Source organism: Neovison vison, chromosome 7, assembly GCF_020171115.1.
Source record: "Neovison vison isolate M4711 chromosome 7, ASM_NN_V1, whole genome shotgun sequence".
Classification (NCBI taxonomy): domain Eukaryota; kingdom Metazoa; phylum Chordata; class Mammalia; order Carnivora; family Mustelidae; genus Neogale; species Neogale vison.
The window spans coordinates 29,704,556-29,727,744 of NC_058097.1; the positions used below are offsets into that span (position 1 = coordinate 29,704,556).

The 23,189-nt window shown below is 41.6% G+C and overlaps 2 protein-coding genes across 6 annotated transcripts in view; one reads left to right on the forward strand and one right to left on the reverse strand.

Moving 5' to 3' along the window:
• The first annotated feature begins 249 nt into the window (after positions 1 to 249).
• On the forward strand, positions 250 to 9,628 carry LOC122911452 (AKT interacting protein). Of its 3 annotated transcripts, none has more exons than XM_044256141.1 (10): positions 250 to 351; positions 2,806 to 2,917; positions 4,239 to 4,444; positions 6,390 to 6,454; positions 6,542 to 6,642; positions 7,106 to 7,194; positions 7,271 to 7,369; positions 7,461 to 7,568; positions 8,606 to 8,666; positions 8,826 to 9,628. In XM_044256141.1, exons 2-10 carry the CDS (start codon positions 2,876 to 2,878, stop codon positions 8,934 to 8,936), a joined length of 882 nt encoding a protein of 293 aa, XP_044112076.1. In that variant the 5' UTR covers positions 250 to 351; positions 2,806 to 2,875; the 3' UTR covers positions 8,937 to 9,628. The 3 variants fall into 3 exon arrangements, with proteins under 3 accessions (XP_044112076.1, XP_044112078.1, XP_044112077.1); XM_044256143.1 differs by having other exon boundaries at positions 8,829 to 9,628; XM_044256142.1 differs by lacking the exon at positions 250 to 351 and adding an exon at positions 716 to 799.
• A 60-nt stretch (positions 9,629 to 9,688) lies between these two features.
• The window catches only part of RBL2 (RB transcriptional corepressor like 2), a 55,507-nt gene continuing 42,006 nt past the window's right edge, over positions 9,689 to 23,189 (reverse strand). For 2 of the 3 annotated variants that reach the window (XM_044256137.1, XM_044256140.1), the window contains exons 18-22: positions 21,813 to 21,884; positions 21,048 to 21,153; positions 20,271 to 20,476; positions 19,510 to 19,674; positions 9,689 to 11,160 (exon numbers count right to left, since the gene is read on the reverse strand). In XM_044256137.1, coding sequence (XP_044112072.1) covers positions 10,990 to 11,160; positions 19,510 to 19,674; positions 20,271 to 20,476; positions 21,048 to 21,153; positions 21,813 to 21,884 — 720 coding nt within the window. In that variant the 3' untranslated portion in view covers positions 9,689 to 10,989. Of the gene's footprint in view, positions 11,161 to 17,807; positions 18,060 to 19,509; positions 19,675 to 20,270; positions 20,477 to 21,047; positions 21,154 to 21,812; positions 21,885 to 23,189 lie in introns of those variants that run through there. The other variant, XM_044256138.1, reaches the window with a different exon arrangement.

The window sequence follows — 23,189 nt, forward strand, 5'->3', positions numbered from 1 at the left end:
CCCCCGGGGCTGAGATTTCTGTGACTGACAGTTCACTCTGGGCGCTGTTACGTAAGGGGAGGGTCAAGTGCTGCCCCACCCGAGCGGAGCTGATTTGATTGGCAGAGTGGAGTGCAGTCGCCCCAACGCCCCCGGAAGAACGTGCTTGACGGACTGGTATGGCAGCCACTTGGCGCCTGGAGGCTGGGCGGAAGCGTCCTGGCCCAGGGGCGTGGGGCAGAGGGCGGGGCCCAACACCGAGAGCAGGGCGGGGCGGGGAGCAGGCAGGGGCCGGGCTGGCGCTGCGGCCAGAGATGCTGTGGGGCCGCGACGGCGCTCAGCAGCCGGGAATACTGCGTTGAAAACGCCGAGGTGAGGTGCACTGCTGGGTGGGACGGGAGGCCCGTGGAATCCTTAAACCTGGGCCGCTAGCGTCCTCGGCCCGGCATTTGTCCTCCTTACCCGGAGCTCTCGACTCCGTAGCGACGGCGGCCGCGCTGGGACACGGGGGCGGGGCCGGGCACCTGTCCGGGTTTGCAGGCACCTGCTGCGCCGCGGTCCGCGGGCCGGCGCTGGGGCTGTCCGGGTGCTGGGCCCGGCTGCCTGAGGAAGGGAGGCGGGCCCGACCGGCTCGCCCAGTCCCGCGGCCCGCCCTCCCTGTCTCCGTCCTGCGCCCTCGCTGTGTGTGTTGGGGGGTGGGGGGCGTCCTCGAGCCCTGGAGGCCCTCAGCTCCCCACCGCAGGGGCTTGCGGGCCCGGGCCGGCCTCGAACTAGCTGCGAAGCTGGGACACGGCCCGCGCCTTGCATCACCCCGAGACAGGTTTGTCCGGATTCCGTGTGTGTGTGGAGATGGATTTCCGCCCTGGGCGAGGGTGCCGATCCGGGCTGTCCGCAGCGATCCCGGCCAGGGCCGAGGTTTTTCGTCCTTTCTCGGTGCCGTACTAGCTTGTCTCCTTTTGACGCGGAATTTAAGGCTTTTCGGGTGATGTATTAAGTTAGTGCCTATTTAGGGACTGTGGCACGTAAGAAAGCAGTACCCTTCCGAGTTTGGGCTCAAGCCATGTTCAGATCATTCATGCAGGTCCAAGACACTGATTTCTCAGCTGTATGACGTAAAGGAAGACCGTCCTGTTTGGTTTGTATGGCCAAACCAGCAGAAATTCTTCAGTTGTGCCCTAGGGCTTCCTTCCATCTATGTCACTCCTATTGGAAAATGCTGAACCCTGTCTGGGTAGACTGGACTTCTAATAAACCGAGTAGTTAATCTTCAGGTGATTATGGTGCTACTGGAAACACAGGCAAGCAGGAGAAACTACCTTCTGCTTAAAGGTAACAGGAGCTAGGGGGGCAGGTTTGGATTCGTAAAGGCAGAGTCATAGAATCTTTAGGTGTTAGATTTGGAAGGGACCATACAGGTGAATGAATCACTTCAGGAAATTTGCATGGTGGTGAGCACTGCACCCCAGGGGGAGGGGATCCTCTGTTAAGTCAGATGTATCCTAGATGACAGCAAGGTGCCCTACATTACTCTGGATCTGAAATACCAACAGTTTCATTTGGGCCAAACGGGAAGATGCCCGCACAGTTTTGAGGTCCCAATCATTCTCCTCTGTGCCGTAGTCACCTTTAAAGGCAGGTTTGTGGAGAGCTCTCTGCAAAAAGTTGCTCTATAGTGGGTGTAAGTCAACAGGTTAGTGGAAGAACCAGGAGCCTCATTCCTTTGATTTAATTACTGGGTGGCATTATGTCGTGGCAAGGAAAACAGCAGTAATTGGCACCGCTGAGGTATGGACACTTGGTACCCACCTGCGGATATCATAAAACAAATTTTTGCTGTCGGGTACATTTGGTACAGGTTTTTCTCATGATATGCTTCTTATGAGTTTAGCAGAATGTTGCTAAGTTTTGACCCTTTTAACCTTCAGCCTTTTCATTTGGTGCAAGTAGGAATTCAGAGAAGGAGCTCTGCTTGCCACATAACCGAGCTTGGAGAAAATCATCAGAGCCGGGAAGTTTTTCTTGCAGCTTGACTTGCTGCTTTTCCTCTGCCTCTTTCTCTGTATTTTTAGCAAATGACCCACTGACTCTGTGACCTTTGAGGCATACTTTCTTGTCCAGTACTTGAAGCTTTGCTGGGAGATTTATTTGTGAAATGTCTCTGCACTCCTCTCTCGCATTTGTATGTACTGCTTGGCCATTCCTTCAGCATCTCATCCTGTAGTTTCCACACATTAAGCACAGAAAAAGACCATTTCTCGGGGATGATCCTGCCAGGACGCAGTTATCCTCTCTCTCTTACCTGCTCTACCTTCTCTCTGTTATGTCTCTGGCTACTGGTTTTGCGGGGAGTAATAATTTTGTACTTAAAACAACTGTAAGACATAAATAAGCCACTTGGCTCTTTAATTACAGTAACTCTGAACAGTGATAGACCTTTTGTGTATGTGGGTTCAGTGTTCCCTGCCCCTGCCTGTCCCTATAATCGAATGCCTATGTATGCTAGTAGCAACTGTTGTAGTCCATCCGTATCCTCTGGTTCTGGCACCGAAGCTGAACTGTGTCACTGAATATTCTGAATCCTGGCCAAGGGCTCATTACAAAGATTCTCATAGGCATTTAAAGGTGGGAAAGAAACTGAATTCAGAAGAAGGAGGGGTTTGCTGAAGGAAACTTTCTGAAGACTTTTTTCCCCTAATTTTTATAACTATATATTCTAGAACGTTATGTTGAATTTTTACTTAGAGTGTCAAATTTAGTATTTAACTGTTTTGGAAATCTTAACTGTTGGTGTTGGTATGTTTCTGTGTTTTCCCATCTCATTTTTAGGTAAAGTGACTTCTGAGGACAGAAGTTTGATGACACAGACCACTGAATTTCTTTGTTTGGAATCCACGTTATGAACCCTTTCTGGAGTATGTCTGCAAGCTCTGTCCGCAAAGTAGGTATAGTTAATAAATTTAACGAGGAAACCCATTTGGGTCAAAGTAGAGGTCAAGAATAATTCATACTAAAGTTGCCTATAATCTTAACAAAATTACCTGGCTTTGCTTTTTTTGTTTTGTTTAATTTTATTTATTTATTTATTTTTAGTAATTTCTGTACCCAGTATGGGGCCTGAATTAACCCTGAGATCAAGACTCATATGCTTTTCCAGCAGAGCCAGCCAGGCACCCCTAGGTTTTACTTTAGAGAAATAATTTATTTTGCTGATTCAAGTTAGCTTCTGAGAGTTGGATGGCATCTCAAATTGAAAATCATCCTGGTAATCACAATTCTAAGATGATTTTTTTCAGGTATATTTACACAGGATGAAATTTGTGACACATTATTATAGCAGTCTTTCTACTAATTTGCAAGATTCCACAGTCCAAGAAGCTTTGAGAAAGACCAGTCCACTGTAGTCAGCTCAGACTGGAGGGTATGGGTTATCTTCTCCAAACAAAAGATCTTATTTTTAAATCGCAAAACCAATACATTTTAAGAAAACTTGAAAAATGCAGACAGAATGACTATAACCTGTAACTCCCCCTCTAAGAGACCACCGCCAGGAACCCTCTTTTTTCCTATGTACGTGATACCCATTTTTAATGCAGGTAATTTAAACAGCCTTTGGCTCTACTTGAGCCAAGGAAGTGCCCATGAGATGGTGGTTTCATCTCTGACTCATGTAGACCTTTGTCTTTGACTTAGGCTGACTGACTGTGCTGGGCAGAGTCCAGATGGGGATCATCTCCATCAGGGACAAGATCAGAATCCGAGCAGCGCAAGGAGAGCATAGCTCCTTCCGCCGTTTCTAAGCTCTCGAGGTGCTCACGCCAGGTGGTGTGACCACAGTTTCAGTCACCTCTACTGTTTGCTTTGAGCTGCTTCGCACCTGAGCTTCTACAGCACCTAAGAGCCAAGGGACTCTTCTCTTACGGTTGTCTAGTTGCTAAGTAACCCCTTGCCCTCTTTTTGGGGTCACCAGAAGAAACCATCTCTTTGTCTGTTTCGTATACATCCTGTAAATACTGGCGTTGTTTTTCTCAGATGTAGCTTTAAATTTTTTATTTCCTGTTGCTTTAGTCTTCCTTCAGCTTTGCTCTCTTTCTAACCGGCTGCCTACTCAGAGGACTTCCAAGTCGTCTTGATTGTGATGCTAGAACTTCCTTGTGAAAGAGTCATTCCAGCTTTCAGGTCAAGGATAAGAGTGTATCACAGGTACTCTTGTGATTTAAGACTCATGCTAACAGATGTTCTCACCACTTCATCTCGAACAGCGATCTGACGGTGAGGAGAAGGCATTAACAGGGGACGTGATAACCAGCCCTCCACGTGCTGCTCCAAAGAAACAGCTGCCTTGTATTCCCAAAAACGCTTTGCCCATAACTAAGCCTACATCCCCCGCCCCAGCCGCACAGTCAACAAACGGCACACATGCTTCTTACGGACCCTTCTACTTGGAATACTCTCTTCTTGCAGAATTGTAAGTGCTGAAGCTGTCTGGTTAGATTCTGACTGACCTTTGAAGGTGAAAGTGAAGGTTATTCCGGTGCACTCCGTAAACGCCCGCGTCATTCAGTCTTAAAGCTCAGGTGCATTCCCCTCCGATATCCGGTAAATAAGATTGAAAGGCAAACATGGGTTTGCATTTTCACGTCTGTTTTGGAAAGCAAGGGGAAGACCCTGAGACTGAGCACTTAAAGTAGGTCAGAAACTGAGTAACTTAATTTTGGTGTGCCTTGGCAGGAGGTGAGGAAGTCCCCTCCTGAGGAGCTGGTTGTGGAGAACGGGACAGTGGGATGCAGGAATCTGTTCTTGGGTCAGACCCAGCTGGAGCTTGGGCTCCACTGTGGTGACCACCTCATAAGAGGCATCCTGACAGACTGAGGAGAGGCTCCCAGTAGGCCTCAGTAGGCAGAGGTCAGGAAGCCAGACCTTAGGAGCCAACAGTGGAAGGAACTGGAACCGCCAACTCGGGGAAGAGACCACATAGGAAGTACTTATCAGAGCTGCCTTTGTGTATTTGAGGGCCTGTCATTACACAGGGGACTGGACTCCTGCAGAAGCAGCAGTAGGCAGTGACAGGGAAGTCCCAAAGGTTCAGGCTCTGTGCAGGTGAGAATCACACCAGTCCCAGAAGCTGAAGGTTGGACTGAAGGCGCAGCGTCCATAGCGGGAGGCGAGGAGCGCCGCCCAGAGTGCTGGTCACGCCGACCTCGGGGGGCCGGCGGGCTTGGTTTGAGCACGTGTTCCCGGGGCCGAAGTGTGGAGGAGGAATTCTTCAGTTGTGTCACGGTACAGCATCCTCAAGCGTTCCCTGACTGTACTCGTGTCGTGCCGGTCAGAGGGTCTGAAGCCCCAGCGCTGCTGGCGGAGTGTGGTTTGGTGACAGTGGTCCCTTTGGCTTTATAATGGAGGCCTTGTGTTTGAGGCTGGGCCATGGGCCGGACAGGCATCTATTGTAGCCCAGATCTGCTGTCTATTAGAACACCAAACGGCCTCCCTGCAGTAGCTGCATCTGCCAGCTGCGCGTGCTGACGTGCCGAGCTTTAGGGAAAGGATCGCAAATAAACGTCATGGTAAACAGGTAATACAGACAACTAAGGTTCAACACGCTGTTTCTCAATAAAATCCAGGCTTGGCAGGTTCAACGTATTTTAAGGCCCGAAGTCAGCCCTGTTCCAGGTCTGATCTCAGCCTTGTGCCTTTAGGTGCACGGTGACAAGGTCCCAGAGAGCCCGTACCACCTCTGTCAGGGCCCTTGTCCTCCCTTGCTGTGGGGCCCACAGAGTACAGGCACCTGGGTTGGGGGGGTCGCTTGAGGGGGAGAGCAGAGTGGGGAGCGCCTCACGCACATGCCTGCCTTCACCAAGAACGCTGCGAGTCTGAACGCGGCCCTCTGCCACGTGGACTGGTGTTCACAGCTGAGATGACACCTAAGTGAGGGCAGTTGTGGAGAATTTTTATGCTTATTACCTAAAATCGTGCTTCAGGAGGCTTTTGAACGTGTGTGGGTGAAATCTATTGTCCATAGTCACAAAAGCAAAAATTGTACATCTTTTTCCTAAAATTTAACGTCCAGAATTTAAATCAGTTTGCATTGTTCAGAATTACCTACTGGTTGGTTTCCAAGGTGATGTTTTGGGAAAGTTGGTTTCTGGGAAGAAAACTTGATTCTTTGTGTACCCCCTGCTTGGCCTGACTTCCTTCGTCTGGGGCCGGCTCTGGCTCCTGTTTTCTCTGTGGCTTGATCTGGAAAGCTGGGGCACGGGTACGAGCCTGGGCCGGGTGAGATGGTGAGGACTGGGCTTGTGTGGTAGCTGCAGGCTCGTCAGGGGACTAGTGCTCGTCTCGAAAAGTGAATGCAGGGTTGTTTGATCTGTATGTGTCCTTTCTAGCCATACAGTTTTACTGTTCTTCTGTTTTAGTACCTTGGTCGTGAAGCAGAAGCTGCCAGGTGTCTATGTGCAGCCGTCCTACCGCTCTGCATTAAGTAAGGAGGATTTGTTCTAAATTTATAGCATATTTGGTTCCTCTGACACAAACTTGGGTCTTAACTGTTTTTTACTTTTCCCCACAGTGTGGTTTGGAGTAATATTCATACGGCATGGACTGTATCAAGACGGTGTATTTAAGTTTACAGTTTACATCCCTGATAACTACCCGGATGGTGACTGCCCGGTAAGTAAGGCGTCCAGGCTGCCTGCCTTTGCTGGGTCCGAGGAGGACGTAAAGAGCTTGAAAGATTCCTTGGTTCTTTTCCTGAGCTCATTTTACGATTTCAGTTTCCCAAAATGTTTTGTCTGTGCAGTCGTTTTTGGAGGGGATTTTTGTGCTTTGTTGCGTCTTTTGCCACGCCAGCCTCTGCCCTTAGTGTCCCTTGTTTCTCTGCTCAGGGTGTGTGATGGAGGCTGGCTGTGCATACGGCCGTGCTGTGCTACAGCAGAGCAAACGGTGCCTGCCCTCCGGTTGCAAAATTGAGTTTTACAGGAAAATGGTGGAAGTTGTTAAGTATCCCTCTTGAGGCAGCTCTTTGACTTAAAATACCATGACTGCCTTGTCCTCTGTATGGGTATGGGTCTCTGTATGGGTCCAGTAAGCTCCCTCCTTCCACTAAAGGACACGTCTCTCTCTTTAAATACAGCGCTTGGTGTTTGATATTCCCGTCTTTCACCCGCTAGTCGACCCCACCTCAGGGGAACTGGATGTCAAGAGAGCATTTGCTAAATGGAGGTTAGTAAATGAGATTTACTTTGGTGACCTATGTCAGCAGGACGATACTTTAGTGATCCTACGTGTTTCTCTTTAGGCGGAACCATAATCACATTTGGCAAGTTTTAATGTACGCAAGGAGAGTTTTCTACAAGATTGATACATCAAGCCCCCTAAACCCAGAGGCTGCAGTGCTGTATGTTCCTTTGCTTTGTCCTTTTAGATCCATTTGACAGTGCAGCTAAGTAGTTACGTTGGTAACTTTTTGAATTAAACTTTTAATACAGGTATGAAAAAGATGTTCAGCTTTTTAAAAGCAAAGTGGTGGACAGTGTTAAGATGTGCACGGCTCGTTTGTTTGACCAACCTAAGATAGAAGACCCCTACGCAATTAGGTAAGTGGCCCACGATCTAGATAAACTGCACTTTGCCAGCCTGTAGTTCCATGTTTCAGGTGGTCTTAGAATGGGGATTTAAGAGTGTATCATGTTAGCCTACAACCTTTATAATTTGTTGGCAGCTCGCTTTCTGATACCTCTTAGGTATCCCTGAAACAGAAGGCTTTACGTCGGGGCACCTGGGTGGCTCAGTTGTTAAGCGTCTGCCTTCGGCTCAGGTCCCAAGGCCCTGGGATCAAGTCCCGTTTCGATCCCGCTTCCCTGCTGGCGGGAAGCCTGCTTCTCCCTCTCCCACACCCTCTGCGTGCATTCCCTCTCTTGCTGTTTCTCTCTCTGTCAAATAAATAAAAATCTTTAAAAAAGAAAAAGAAAGCAAGCAAGCTTTACATTGACTGGCATACTGTGCCAATAGCAAGCTATTTAGTGACTTTGATTTCCTAAGGATCCTTGTCATGTGCATGTTCAAATGTCCAGACTTTTCTTTTCAGCTGACAGTTTTAGCTGGAGCCCCTCTTAAACTGCCACATCCCCCACTAATGCTCAGATCTGGGGAAAGGAAGGGAAACCGAATAGTGTGAATAGCGCGTTCCTTTATCACTATGATATTTAATCTCGGAAGCGTCTGAAGGATTACTGAGACCTGAGGAATTGGTGATTTAGCTCTCTGGCAACACGTACTGCTGGAAGGCTGGTGGTCCACGGGTGAGAGGCCTGGCCTCTGCGGACAGACTGGCTGGACTTTGCGCTTACTGACTGGGTGACTCAGAGCAGTGACTTACTTTGACTGCCACGCTTTCGTCATCTGTAAATAATAATACTTCAGGGATGGTTGTGAAGCTGAAATGAGCTGATGTGACACGTTTAAGTGCTTTCTAAGGGAGAGTTCCCCTATGAGAATCATCTAGAGTCACATCTAAAACTTCCATGTCGACAACTGGTTATTGCTCCTTGTTAAGTTTTGTTAAGGGAATAAATGGATATTCTACAAATTTAGTAAGCCAAAGCAGTTTTTAAATATTTCTCTCTTCCTTAAGCTTTTCTCCATGGAATCCTTCTGTACATGATGAAGCCAGAGAAAAGATGCTGACTCAGAAGGTGAGTACATAACCATTTTTGAAATCGTTAACGGTTTCCTTTCTGCAATGTCTTCGTTGGAGATTACTCATTATGTACAAGTAACTTTTTGGGAAATGAGTTTATACAGGACCGACTCCATCAGTCTTATGTTTAATGTCTGTTTTTGATTATGCCTAGAAGAAGCCTGAAGAACAGCACAATAAAAGTGTTCATGTTGCCGGCCTGTCATGGGTAAAGCCTGGTTCAGTACAACCTTTCAGTAAAGAAGAGAAAACAGTAGCCACTTAAGCGCTGGTGAATCTGGTGCACCGTGCACTTTCCTGCCGGACTCGGGCCTAGTTAGAGCTGACCGATGGCAAAGGACTGCCGGAAGAGTAAAACTGTGCGAACGAGGACTGGTATCAGTGTGTCCGTGGGTGCGTGGGTTCTAACAGCAAGTTTGGGAAACCTCTCTCTAAGTAATGCATTACTTCTGTCAGAAGTGTCTTTAGGGTGGTTATCTAGTTGAGTACTCCAAATTATTGGGGACCTCGAGGCTTAAGTATTTTTCTGAATATAACGCTCAAGGTAAGTTACGTTCATTTAAACTAATAGAGTAGCAGAGTTCGGCACTCTCGAGACTCTGACATGCGTGGTTTCAGTTGTATATAATGTCAGGACGAGAAGGAGGTAGAGAGAACAGGTTCCGTAGCTGATGAGCACTTGGAAATGGAAGATCATCCGAACCTCAGTCCTCAGTCTGCTGTCTTACTGCTTTACAGACTCCTGTCAATCACTGAGGTACACATTAGGTGAGTGAGAGGAAACCAGAACACTTGTTCATAGCTGAGGTTTTTTTTCTTTTTTTTTAAAAGGAAATTACTTACTGTATTTTTATGGCAGGAGGGAGAAAGTGTTAAAACGGTTTCTAATGAAGTCAGATATTTAAATGATGAATGACTAATGTGTTTTGTAGAAACAAAAATAAACCAATAAATGATTGTTCTTTGTCATTTATGCAGGAAACTAAATAGCCCTTTCTCAATATAACTAAACAAAGATTAACTTATAAATGCTTTATTGAAAAATACACTTATTTTCATATAAAATTACAGTAGCAGTAAGTATCTTAAGAGGTTTTATAAATATTTTTGCACCACTATTCTAACTGAACAGTGTAAGTTCCGTATTTCTTTCAGAGCAATATGAAGTTACCCAGTAACTTGGTTTATACTGATTCAATTTACAATTGAATTTTCTCCCTAATAAGATTATTCGTTCAACTTTAAAACTGCTGGAACAATAGTGATTAATAAAGGTATATATAGATAACTCAATAGCTGTTAAATAACATTTCTAATTTTTATAAATGGTACTAGGTACTAATAAAAACCTAAATTCTCCAATCTATTTTTTAAACTGCCAGGAACACACCCAAAGATATCTTAAATCTGTCACCTTAATAGACACGTGTCTTTCAGATAACTACCTCCTAAAGAAGAGGTCATAATTTTCCATATTGCCTTAATTCAACTTGATTTAAAATCTTTACTTAGCTAGCTGATCCCTATTAACAACAAAAAACTGGAGAATTTAAAACATGCCCAAAGGTGGCTACCGGGGCTTGAACGGTTTAAAAAAAGTACAAAAGCATCAAAGATGATATTGCATGTTTAGCCTGGAAGTTTTGTACTCCATGAAGTTCACATTGTAGAAAGTGCCATCGCAAATATACAGCAAAATCTGGGTTACAAAATCATGCTTTTTACAGCCCTAAAGTGCCACTTCTTATACAAGTTCACTCACACATTGCACACCAAACAATCCAGCACTTACCACACTGTACCACACCTAACGGGGGAGAGGGAAGAATTACATAAGGGGAACGGGAGATTTGGGATAATCTAGGAGCTCCAAATCTGGGCTCTCTCCCTTGTTCTGTTTCAGGAACCAAAATCCTCCTAACTCCTACCAAACGTTTTGGGACAAACACCTCTTAAGTTTTTGTTTTTGCTTTTCATGAGGGCCAGAAGCTGACCACAAAACAGGTAGGAATGAACTGACAGCCAGTCCCTCTGCCAGAGCACGTCAACAGAGACCTCTTACACATATATTTGAGCACGCTCTGTTCCCTGGAATACTTGCAAAAGCATTGCTGAAGAGTTTAAAAAAAAAAAAAAATCCTGTTTGGATTCTAAGCAGCCTTGATGGCAAGCACTGAGTGATAGGAAAAAGGCAGTTGGGATGAGTAGATATCCTAAGGATACTGGAAGATTAGGAAATGAGCCCCATAATCTAGCATGCATTAACCGGTGCTGCCGAACAGTTTGTGAAAAGACTGTTTCAGTACAACCAACTAACCTCAGTGAGAACCTCGGTCATTAGCTACATCTTGGAGACGACGTAATAAGGCAGAATGATTTTCTGGGCAAATTCTTTTTGCAGGTGATTCACTTCCATCTTCCAAAAGAATCCCTCTCTTTTTGGTTGGAGTTTCTCCTGTCCGTATCATACTGTTAATTTCTCTCAGTCTCTAGAGTGGGGGAAAAACATACAAAACTTTAAAATGCTTGTACGTCGAGTTCAGTGATACGTCAAAGAACCTCAAATGAGTTTCAAGAGTTCGAACATCTTGGGAAGCCTGGGTGGCTCAGTGGGTTAAAGAATTTGAACATCTTTATAAAGAAAGTAACTACTGAATTATACCTTTCCGATTTTACTTCTCAGCTGGCCGACACTGATGACTCTGGGTTGGAGGGCAGAGTATTTCTCTTTTTTAACAAGCTCCAGGGGTGATTCTGATGTAAACTTTTCCAAAAATAAGAATTCACGAATTTGTGATTTTGTTGTTTTACAATAGTTATGGAGCATCACCTTGCTGTGCCATAGTCAATTCCATATGTCTGCATATTTCTTTTTTAAAAAATAGTGTGCTTTTACCCAGTATTATGCACCTTTCAGTCTAGTGTTACTCATTTTTTAGTAGTGGTTCCAAACTGGAATTTCACAGGACAAGTAAACCTTAATTCCCTAAAGTATCCATTATAAGTAATTTATTAGTATGATCTAGAAGGTACTAGTTGTTTTCTCATCCTTCGGAGAGTTGAGAAAAATTTGACAAATTTGTCTTCTGTGGTTAATGTGAGGAACCCTGATTGAGGAAAAACTGCCAGGATGCTAGCAAGATTGGACGTATATATAAAGCCTTCAGCACTAAGTTTCTCCAAAACTCCAAAAATCAGTTGCCATGTTATTTTCTGGCAGTTTGTTGGCCACGTTTTTTTTTTTTTTTTTTTACATGCTGCTTCACTCTGTCCATGTTTCCTTAGGGAAAATATACTCACCACATTCACCTGTGTTTATTACATGAACTCTCAAACAGGAAAGCAGAGAGGGGAGGGTAATGAACTCTCCCCTACCGATCACCCCACTGTGCCAGTTTCGGTCAATCATGCTTGATCTATACCCTCATTCATTTCCCATTCACCAGACTGTCTTAAGGCTAATCCTAGGCCTATTTTTATTCATATTTTATCTTTATTTTAAAATAATTTTTCTGAGGTTTTAAATAAAATCACCAATATTCTTTATTACTAGCATATGCACCCTCCCAAATCTCAACCACTCTCAGGAAGCTTTCCTTTGACTTTCTCTTCTACCCTCTTGCATTCCTAAACTCTAGCCTCATATTCACTTGACTATTCCTTAAATTGTTAAGTGCATATAATGTATACATATGAAATATGTAGTATATAACTATATAACAATATACATAGCACATTTATGCCATATATATAGTACATTAATGTGCTATATACAATTTATATACAATTCATAGTATCTTACACAATTTGCACATGTACATATTTAAAATACAAATTCTTACTCCCGCCAAAAGCTCATACAGAATATGCTGAGACTTCTTAACCTCACCGAATTCCTGGGACACCTACTGTTATTTTTCATTCACTGGACTGATCAGGCTACTGTATAGCCTCTGCTTTCTATCTACAAATGCACTCACTAGAAATGTAATACTGTATTAAGTGGGGTTTAAAAAAAATTTGAAAAGGCAGGGGCGCCTGGATAGCTCAGTCGGTTAAGCATCCGACTCTCGATCTCAGTTCAGGTCTTCATCTTGGGGTCCTGAGTTCAAGTGCCACATCTGGGTCCTTGCTGGATGTGGAGCCGACTTAAAAAAAACTGAAATGGCATATTTTATGTGTTGTTTGGAACAGTTGCTCAGTCAACACTGCATCTTAGATCTTTCCGTATCAGTATAGACGCACATCTCTTTAGCTCCTGTGTGCTGTCATCGTTTAATCCCGTTAATGTAGGACTTCCTCCCACTTGTTTAAGACAAGCAATGTTCCAATACTTGACAGACTGTACCAATATGCCAAACTGCCCTGATAAATGTTACCAATGGTCCCCAGTCATGTTAATTACCTTGTGTGGTATTTTAGAATTCTTTTCTTATGGTGGTGTAATTGGTTCTAGACCCGAGGTACTCCTGATCTCAGCTATCATCTACTCAGTCATGACGACAGATTTTCTTCAGCAGTCTCATTTTGTTATTTATTGGAGAAACTCCCAATTCTCTGCAAAAGTTTTTCTGAAACCTTTCCAGGTGGTGATAGGTAAGATTGAAAGCCACTGATTTAGATGGTTAGTCTAACTTTTTTTGCACAAAATGTCATTTTTTGAAGGTTTACTTACAGTAAAACTCACCCTTAAAAGTATATAGTGGTGCATATTTTGACAAACACAGCCCTGTTAAGTACCACAATAAAGAAGTTTCTTCATTCCCCCCAAATTCCCACATTGCTAGTTAAGGGACACAACTCGGGGGCCCCCTGCCAGCAAGCACTGATAATGTGTTCCTTGTCCCTCTAGTTTGCCTTTTCCAGACTCTCTCAGAAATGAAACCCTATAGTAAGTGGCCTACCGAATCCAGGAGGTTTCACTTAAGCACCAACGCATTTGAGGCTCATCCATGCTGCCGGTTCTATCAATAGTTAGTTCCCTTTTCCGGCAAAGTAGTTGGCCATGACTCAGGCATAACACAGGTCTGCTTATCCACCGGCCAGCTGTAGGACATGTGGGTGGTTTCCCACTTTTTGGCAATTCGGAATAGTTTTAAATGTCCATGTATGTGTTTTTGTATGAACCTTGGGTGAACACCCAGAAGTGAAATTATTGGTTATACTGTAAGGGCATGTTTGTAAGAAAATGCCAAACTGTTTTCCAGGTATTAGAGCTATGCTGGATCATTCTGAATTCTCACCAGGAATACATAAAAGTTCCCAGTGCTCCGTTATCATCACCAGAATTTGTTACTATCATTTTCTGGTTTTAACTGTCCTAACAGGCACGTAATGGATAAAGCGTGTTTGAATCTTCTGCGTAGTTTTAAATCTGGTTGGTTGGTTTTCCTTTTGTGTTTTGATAATCCTTTATATGTTACAGAATTAAATCCTTCATCAGGTAAGAGGTTTGTGAACTTTTCTCCCAGTTTGTGGCTTGTTTTTTAAAGAGCAGGAATTCTTAATTTTGATGAAGTCTGATTTATCAGTCCTTTATGGATTGTGCTTTTGATTCTGTTACCTAAGAAGTCTTTGTGTAAACCATGTTCACAAACATTTTGTTCCCCTATGGTTTCTCTTAGGAGTTTTGTAAGTTTTACACTTAGGTCCACGGTCCATTTTGATTCATTTTTTATGTGGTGCAGAGTATGGGTGCAAGTTTACCAACTGTATATGGTTATCAAGTTGTTCAGCACCATCTGGTGAACAACTAAATTACTTTTGTACCTTGGCTGATGATCCGTTGACCATGGATAGGTAGTCTATTTCTGGATTTTATTCTAGTCTATCAGTCTGTATGTCCTTTCACCAAAACCACATTGTCTTGATTTACCACAGCTTCATAGTTAAGTCTTGAAATCAGTGTGGGTCTTCACCCTTTTTCAGAATTGCTTAATCTAGTTCCTTTGGATTTTCATATACATTTTGGAACCAGTTTAACTTGCACAAATAATTCTGCTGGGATTTTGTCCAGAACTGGATTGAATTTACAGACCAAGTGGAAGAAAACGGACATCGTGAAAATGTCATCCAATTCATGAACATGGAATTTCTCCACTTTCAGTCGTTCCTTCATCAGTGTTCTACAAGTCTTAGGATATATGAGTCTTGTACATCTTTTGTCAAAACTTATCCCTAAGTTGTGGTGTTTTTTGTTAGTCCAGTTTGGGGCTTGAACTCAAAACCCTGAGATCAAGATCTGAGCTGAGATCAAGAGCTGGGTGCTTACTGACGGAGCCAGTCAGGCACCCCCCCCCCCCAAGTATTTCGTGTTATTGTGCTTTAGAAAATTTTTACTTCTCATTACTTGTTGCTAGTAGATAGAAATAAAGTTAATTTTTATATATTAGTCATATAACCTTGCTAATCTTATTCCACTAGCATTTTTTAGATTTTCATCTTTCTGTATAGAAAATCATTGTGAATGGAGATAATTTTATTTCTTCCTTTTCGGTCTGTATGCCTTCTTTATCTTGCCTTATTACATATGCGAGGGCCTACAGTTATGTTGAATAGGAGTGCTGAGAGCAGATATCCTTGCCTTGTTCCCGATCTTCACAGTGGAAGACTGGATGCCTTCTCTCTTATTGTGATGGTAGCTGCAGATGTTTTTGGTATGCACTCTTGATCAGATTGAGCAAGTCTCCTGAGAGGTTTATCATGAATGTTGCATTCTGTCAAATGTCTTTTTCAACTACTGAGAGGATTTATCACCTTCACTTTTTAGAAGTTTGGATGGAACTGGCATTACAGCTGACTGTTGAACAACATGGGTTTGACCTGAATGGGTCCACTTATACTTGATTTTTTTTGATGATTTCAGTATTTTCATTTACTTTATAGTATGTACTATATATACAAAATATGTGTGTGTTAGCGGTTTTTGTTTTCAGTAAGGTTTCTCGTCAACTGTAGGCGATTAATAGTTAAGTTTTGGGGAAGTATTAAGTTATACACAGATGTTTGACTGCATGGGGTATGGTGTCCTAACCCCCGTGCTGTGTAAGGGTCAACTGTATCTTCCTTAAGTATTTGGTAGAATTTACCACTGAAGCCATCTGGGCCTACAGTTTTCTTTGAGAGGATGTTTTTAAATTATAAACTCAGTTCGCTTGATACAGGGTCACTGAGACTGCTTGTTCAGTATGTTTTAGAAGTGTATGTCTTTCAAGGAATTGATCCATTTCATCTGCATTATTACTTTTATTGGCAAAAAGTTGTTTAACCTTCATTATATATTCTTAATATCTGTAGGACCTGTACTGATAGCTCTAATTTCTGATCTTGTTGATTCATTTATTAATCCTGATTAGTCTGTGCAGAGATGTATCAATTTTTTAAAACCTAAAAAAACCCTGGTTTTTCATGGCGTTAATTTTCTGTATCTTAAGCTGTTTTACAGATTCCTGCTTTTTTCTAGTTGTTTAGGGTGAAATCTTAAGGTCACTGATTTTGGGGGACCTTTCTTCTGTTCTCATGTAAGTATTTTAGTGCTATAAATTTCCCTCTCTTAACATTGCTTTTGTAGCATCTAACAAATTTTGGTATGTCAAGTTTTCATTTAGTTCAAAATACTTTCTATTTATTTTGCATAAATTTGGGGGTTTTCCAGGTATCTCTGTTACTGATATCTGATTTGATTCTGTTGTGGTAAAAGAAAATACATTATTTGAATCCTTTAAAATTTATCGAGACTTGTTTTATGGTCCTCAGTGTGGTCTGTGTTGGTAGATGTTCCAACTGATGCTGTTGGAGTGTTCTATAAATGTTAGTTAGCCAGTTTGGTTGTTCACATCTTGAATATTCTTACTGATTTTTTCTGCTTACTTGTTCTATCAATTATGTTGAAATGTCTTGATTATAAATTCCTTTTTCTATATAGGATTTTATGCCCTATGACTGGGAAATGACCTTCTTTATCAGTGGTAATATTCTTATTAATGACATGAAAGCTGGAGTAGCTACAGCAATTACTGTTAGCAGAGTATATATAACGTTTTCCATCCTTTTGCTTTTTTTAAAAAACTACCTTATTGGGATATAGTTCACATACCATACAATTCAACCATTTGAAGCTCACAAACCATGGTTTTTAGTATGTTCCTAAGAGTTGTGCAATCACTGCTACATTAAATTGTGCAATTCATTACCACATGTGCCCAGTAACAGAAACCTTCCATTCCTTCCAGACCTAGGCTATCACTAATCCATTTTGTGCTGCTATAAATTGGCCCATTCTGGATATTTCATATAAATGGCACCATATAATATTTATCCTTTTTTTTTTTAAAGATTTTATTTATTTATTTGATAGAGATCACAAGCAGGCAGAGAGGCAGGCAGAGAGAGAGAGAGAGTGAGGGAAGCAGGCTCCCCGCTGAGCAGAAAGCCCAATGTGGGGCTCGATCCCAGGACCCTGAGATCATGACCTGAGCTGAAGGCAGAGGCTTTAACCCACTGAGCCACCCAGGCATCCCAATATTTATCCTTTTGTGGCTACTTTAACTTAGCTTGTTTTCAAGGTCCACCCATGTTGCAGAATGTGTCTGTACTTTTTATTGAAGTAATACTCCATCGTGTGGACACTTAGTAAGTTACCGTCCTTTTGGTTTAAACTGTCTGTGTCTTGATATTTAAAAAGTGGGTTACTTATAAGTGGTAAATAGCTGGGTCTTGCCTTTGTGTCCAGACTTACAATTTCTGGCTTTCAATAGGTATATTTAGACCACTTACATTTAATTGCTATTTGTGTACTATTTTCCCATGTGTTTTTTCCTTTTCCTCCCTTTTGGTCCTTCTTTTAAATTGAGTATTCTGGCTTATTTTACTGAGTATTCATTTTTTCCACTTAACTTTTATTTAATCCAGATGGAATTTATTTGGTTATAGGATGAATATCTAACACAGGCATACATAATGTGATTTTTTTTTTTTGTGGTGGCTCCTGCATCAAGCAAGTGCATCAGTGACATTTTCCAGGGGGGTTTGCTTTGTGTCTTTGTACGAAATTTTGGTAATTCTCTCAAGATTTCGAAGTTTTCCAGAATATCTGTAAGGGTGATCTTTGGTGATTAAGAGTCACTGAAAGCTCAGAGAAATGGTTAGCATATTTTTTTAATTAAGGTATGAACAGTTTTTTTAGATATAACGTGCAGTAACAGACAACAGTATAGTATAAACACAACTTTTATATGCACTGGGAAATAAAAAAATTCATTTAACTGCCTTCACTGTAGTGGTCTGGACCTGCACCTGCAGAATCTCTGAGCTATGTCATCTGTTCCAGTTGCTTTGGGGCTATTGATGATTTATGTTTCCAGCTTTCACGATCCCACTGGCAGTATCACTGGAATCAGATCAAACCTATGCAGTGTCTGGAGAAAACTGTGTCTTTACATATTTGGTTTTCCTATTCAGAAACATCAGTATGTCTTCATTATTCAGGTGAACTGAGGTTTCTGCAGGGGATAAGTTTACTCAAAGGTATGTAGCACCTTCATTACTACTGTAACAGCAAAATGGAAAAGATTTTCCATTTTCTGAGAGTTTTGCTGCTTTGTTTTTCCCCAACTTTTTATTTTAAAAGAAAAGTTGGAAGAATAGTGCATCGAACATCCAGTTATCAGTCAGTAGCATTTTACCACATGTGTTCTCTGTGTAATTTTCTTTTTAGTTGGACCATTTGAAAGTCAGTTATTCACACTCGGACATTGTACCTCTGAATACTTTAAACATACTCTCCTACATAATCCAGTACTATCATAAATACCAAAGGAATTAAACAGAAATTTAACGATAAAATTTAACATTGAAGTCCATTACATTACATTTTCCCCACTCGTCCCAAAAATGTCCTTGAAAGCTGTGCTTTTCCGTGTAGGATGCAGTGCGACATCATGCACTGCATTTGGGTGTCCTCTCTCTCTAGTTCCCTCCCCAGCTAACCTCTCCTTCATGATACTGCTGACACTGATTTGTTTGTTTTTGAAGAGTCTCTTTGTATTTATTTTTTCCATTTAACTCTTATTTAACCCAGAATTTAGTTGGTTGTAGAATATCTAACACAAGCATATTCTCCTTTTTTGTGCTTCACAGATAATGTGACTTTCAGTTGTTCTATGTTTTTCTAAGCAATCTTTATGCATACAAGCATCCCATAAGGGGCTTTAGGATCAAGTTGTGCTCCTAAATGCAGCACCTGATTCCCAGTGATCTAGCCTTACTGCCTCAACGATATTTTCTTCTTTACTTTTCTGGTGCTTCCTGGATATCCCCCTTCCTTCCACACCTCAGCATCTTGCTAACTTTTCTTCTGTTAAGACCTGATGCAGAATTCCCTCCCCACCACAGACAGAGGCAGACGCTGCCAAACCAATCTCTCCTAAACAGGACTGTCCCACTGACCGGTACAAATTGCCGTTTCTCTCCTTAGACAAAGAATCCAAAAGGACAGAGACACTACCTGTCCCAGAAACAGACAATCCATAATCAGTTTAGAAATCCAAATTTTGCATTTTAAATGGTGTAAAAACCATAAAATTCCAGATTTACAGCAGAGTGAAGTATATATGCACAAACAGGAAAAGGAATGAAAATAAATCTAAATACTTTACTCTATTTCCAGCCTTCAAGTTCTCCCACCAACCCCTGTCTTTTGTTCCACTGGAACCTTCTGGTCCCTTTCCCCTGGTAGTTCCCATCATTGAGGTTGCATACTGAGCATTTCCCATTAACTCCAATTCCAGCATCCTAGGCATTCTGGGGTTAATAAAGGCCAAGATTTATATTGGGCTCACCTTTGAAGGACTGTTGCTGAAGTAGTAGAAAATCTTTTCTCGAGGAGAAAGCACTGTTTCATTTTTATGTGGAGAAATGTAGACCGGATGATTCTGAGACAGCTGTATCCGGCGAGGAGAACCTGTCCTTACAAATGGATAGGGAGAGAGTGGGGGAGCATCCATCTGTTTAAAAAAAAAAATAAAACAAATGTAAAAATCCATATGCCTAAGAAAGGTAACAAAATTTCTAGCCAGGTATTTTATGAAAATAGTTATTTTTATTGACAGAGTGGTGAGGTATAATAAACCCGTAGCTTTTTGAAGAGTAATGCATTAGCAGCCACAATTACACTTGAAGAACAAGTAACGCGTAAATGCTTATTTTGTGCCAGTCACTGTTTAAGCATTTTTAATCCATTCTGGCATTTAATCTCTACAGCAACCCTATAAGCTAGAGTCGACTCCTATTCCCCTTTGATACACGAAGAGACAAGAGGCAGAGAGAAAGTTAAGTAACTTGGAAGGTTACTGTAGCTGGTAAGTTTGGGACAATGTGAATGCATGCTCTCTCGCGCGCGTTACAGTAATTTGTAGGGAATCCAAAAACCATCTCTTTAAATGCTTCACGATATAAAGAAATTCTTTTGGTTAGGCATATTATGTCTCTTAGAGATTCCCTCAGTTTTAACAAAAGAATGATTTCCAGGACTAGCTCAACCTAAGTTATTTCCCTTCCCTCAGAGGTGAAAAGAGTATGAAACAATCCCTGTCACACTTACTACGTTTGCCTGTGAGTACTTCATGGCAAATGTTTTAATTTGCTTTATGTAGATATTGTTGTAGAACTGAATGAGGTCTCCCCTCTCCTCCTCTTCCATGTCACTGTTGGCGCCGGTGAGGCGAGTGGGTGTAGGAGGGGCGCTGCTAGGCTGTGGAACCGGCAACGTGCTGCTGGACCTCATGACGGGACTGGAGTCTCTGCTGGCTGCAGGAGGTAGAACAGAGGGTGTTAAGCAGAAAGCCCGCTAGTGCAGATTGTTTTTAAAAGGAAAAGTTCAGTGAGAGAAAGGCGAACAGCTACCTGCTGTACGCGGGCACTCTCTTCTTAATCCCAGGGAGCCAAGCACAGACACTAATAAGTATTAACTTTACCCCCTGCCATGCAAAGGCTTACTGAGTAGTTCTAATAAATTACACCACATTTTCTAGGACCTGTGCCCTGCATTAAGTGATGCAAATCAACCATTAGTGGTGGTATTTCCATAGCACGGCTTCAGTTGGCATACCAGACTTTTCTGGAACTCAGGCCAACAAATTCCTGCCTGAAACCTTCTCTAATTTCCCTGGAGAAAAATGCTATGCACAGTGTGCCTCGAAGCTATGGGAGGAAGGACAAACAACTTTGCCACCAAACTTAGGATTCTGTTTATTGTTCCAACAATTTTTTTGCCACTATTTTAATATAGTTGTAATTTCATTTAGTAATCCTTAGGCCTAAAAAGTGAGAAGCTCCTAATTTTATTTTCTTAGTGTTCATAAAGACCCTAAACACTTACTTCTGTCTTTGTTTAGTTCTGTTGGAGAGTTCTGATGGCTTCTGCTGTCACTGCTGCCAGAATTTCTTCTTTTCCTTTTTCCTTTTATCAGAACACTTCTATACACCTTTAGAGAGACCATGAGAAAGGGACAGATTTGTTGAGCACATCTTGGACTAAATGACCTTGACATGTAATTAAATTCTCACAGTGGCTCCATGTAGTAACAGTTGTTGTCCTCAGGGAAGTTAATAGATGCAGCCAAGGTCATTTATCTGTTAAATAACAGAGCCAGGATTTACACTGGGGCCTGTCAGGCTTCAAATTCCAAATATGGCCTAAAATACTGTGATATAAAGGGCAATACTAGCACCCAACCATAAAATAAAGCTATTCTCAAAGATCTTACGTACCTACTACCCCTTGAGATAAATGAACAGTATTAAAGATAAATGAGTTTTAAATTTTCCTTTAATGTTGTCTTAGTTAAATGTACAGTATTGTTTTCTAAAGGTGACACAAACCAAATAACTTGCTAAATTCTACCTTCTGGTTATCTAAATTAAGAAAGAATCAAAAATTTCATCTCCACCTCCTCACCTTTTGGAGATAAGAGGACTTAAACTAACCAAGATGTAAAGTTGTCAGATTAAAGAAAAGACTTCCTTAAAGTAGAATCTTAGCTTTTATCTTGGAGAAAAGGCCACAGAATCAACTGTGGTTAATTTTTTATATTTATCAAAGACTTTAAGCTTTATTTTCAGCCCTGAGAGGAAATGTAATTACCTGGCTCCGGGCCTGTGGCTGGGTCCTATAACAACGCATAATATTCTGGAAGGACTTGTCTTCTTTTGTGACCTGGCAAAAAATAAGAGTATTCTGAGAGAGAAATGGACTTCAAAATATTTTAAAGAGCTCTGTGAACCTACTTCCCAGTGAAACTGGTGACAATTATATAAATAGGCATTTCAAGTCTCTGGAAATGGTCCTAAGGACATATACAAAATGAACAATCTATTCAAGAAAACATACTAAAATCCAGCAACAAGAGGGAGTGGGTGGTATCTGAACACAGATCTGTAATAAAAAAGTACAGTTACCAAATGAAAAATTCACCAAAAGGACAAAACAGATCTAAAATGGCAAAGAAAAAATGAATTAGCCAACTTGGAATAGACTGTGAAACCTGAAGAACACAGAAAAAGAAAGGAAGAAAAATTAACAGAGCTTCAGGGGATCTGTGAACATCATTCAGCATAGAGAGAAGCAGAAAAAAAAAAAAAATGATAAAGGCTGAAAACTTCCCAAGTTTATTTAAAAAATAGTAACCCACACATCCAGAATTCCAAATCTAAAGTAAATGCAAAGAGATCATACCCAGACATAGTAAAAATGCTGAGAGCCAAAGAAAGGGAGAAAATCTTGACAACATCCACAGAAGCCCAGTAAAGTAAGAGGCAACTTCTCATCAGAAACGACTGAACCGAAGAGGCGGTGGAACAACATATTCAAAGTGCTCAAAGTAAAAAACTAAGAATTTGGTGTCCAACAAAGTTATCTTTCAAAAATGGGAAATAAATACAAATAAAAACAATTTTCTGCTAAAAGACCAATCTTACAAGAAATACCAGAAGTTCAAACTAAAAGCAAGTGACCCCAGCAATTCAAATACACATTAAAAAAAAGAGAGCCCTAGTAAAGACAATTATGTAACTGTAAAGACAGCATAAAATGCGTATTTCTCCTTCACTGATTTAAAAAGCCATTGTATAAAACTATATATTTTTTTAAAATATATTTTATATATATATATATATATGATATGTTATTGGGCCTGAAACATACAGAAATGTGATGTATTTGCCAAAAACAGCACAGGAAGAGGAGGAATGCTGTACTGGGCTAAGGAAATGACTCCAGATGACAACTCAAAACCACAGGAACCAATGAAGAGAATCAGAAATGATAAACAAGATTAATAAAACAAAAGCTATACATTATATTTCTTCTCTCAGCTCCTTTGGCAGTGATAGAATTACAAGTAACAATGCAGTTGTTGGATTTATAACACTTATGGATGTAATACGTATCACAATACATCTCAAAAGATTAAAAGGAAACAGGAAAAGATTAAAAAGAAGGACTCTTCTTTTTCCTCACTGG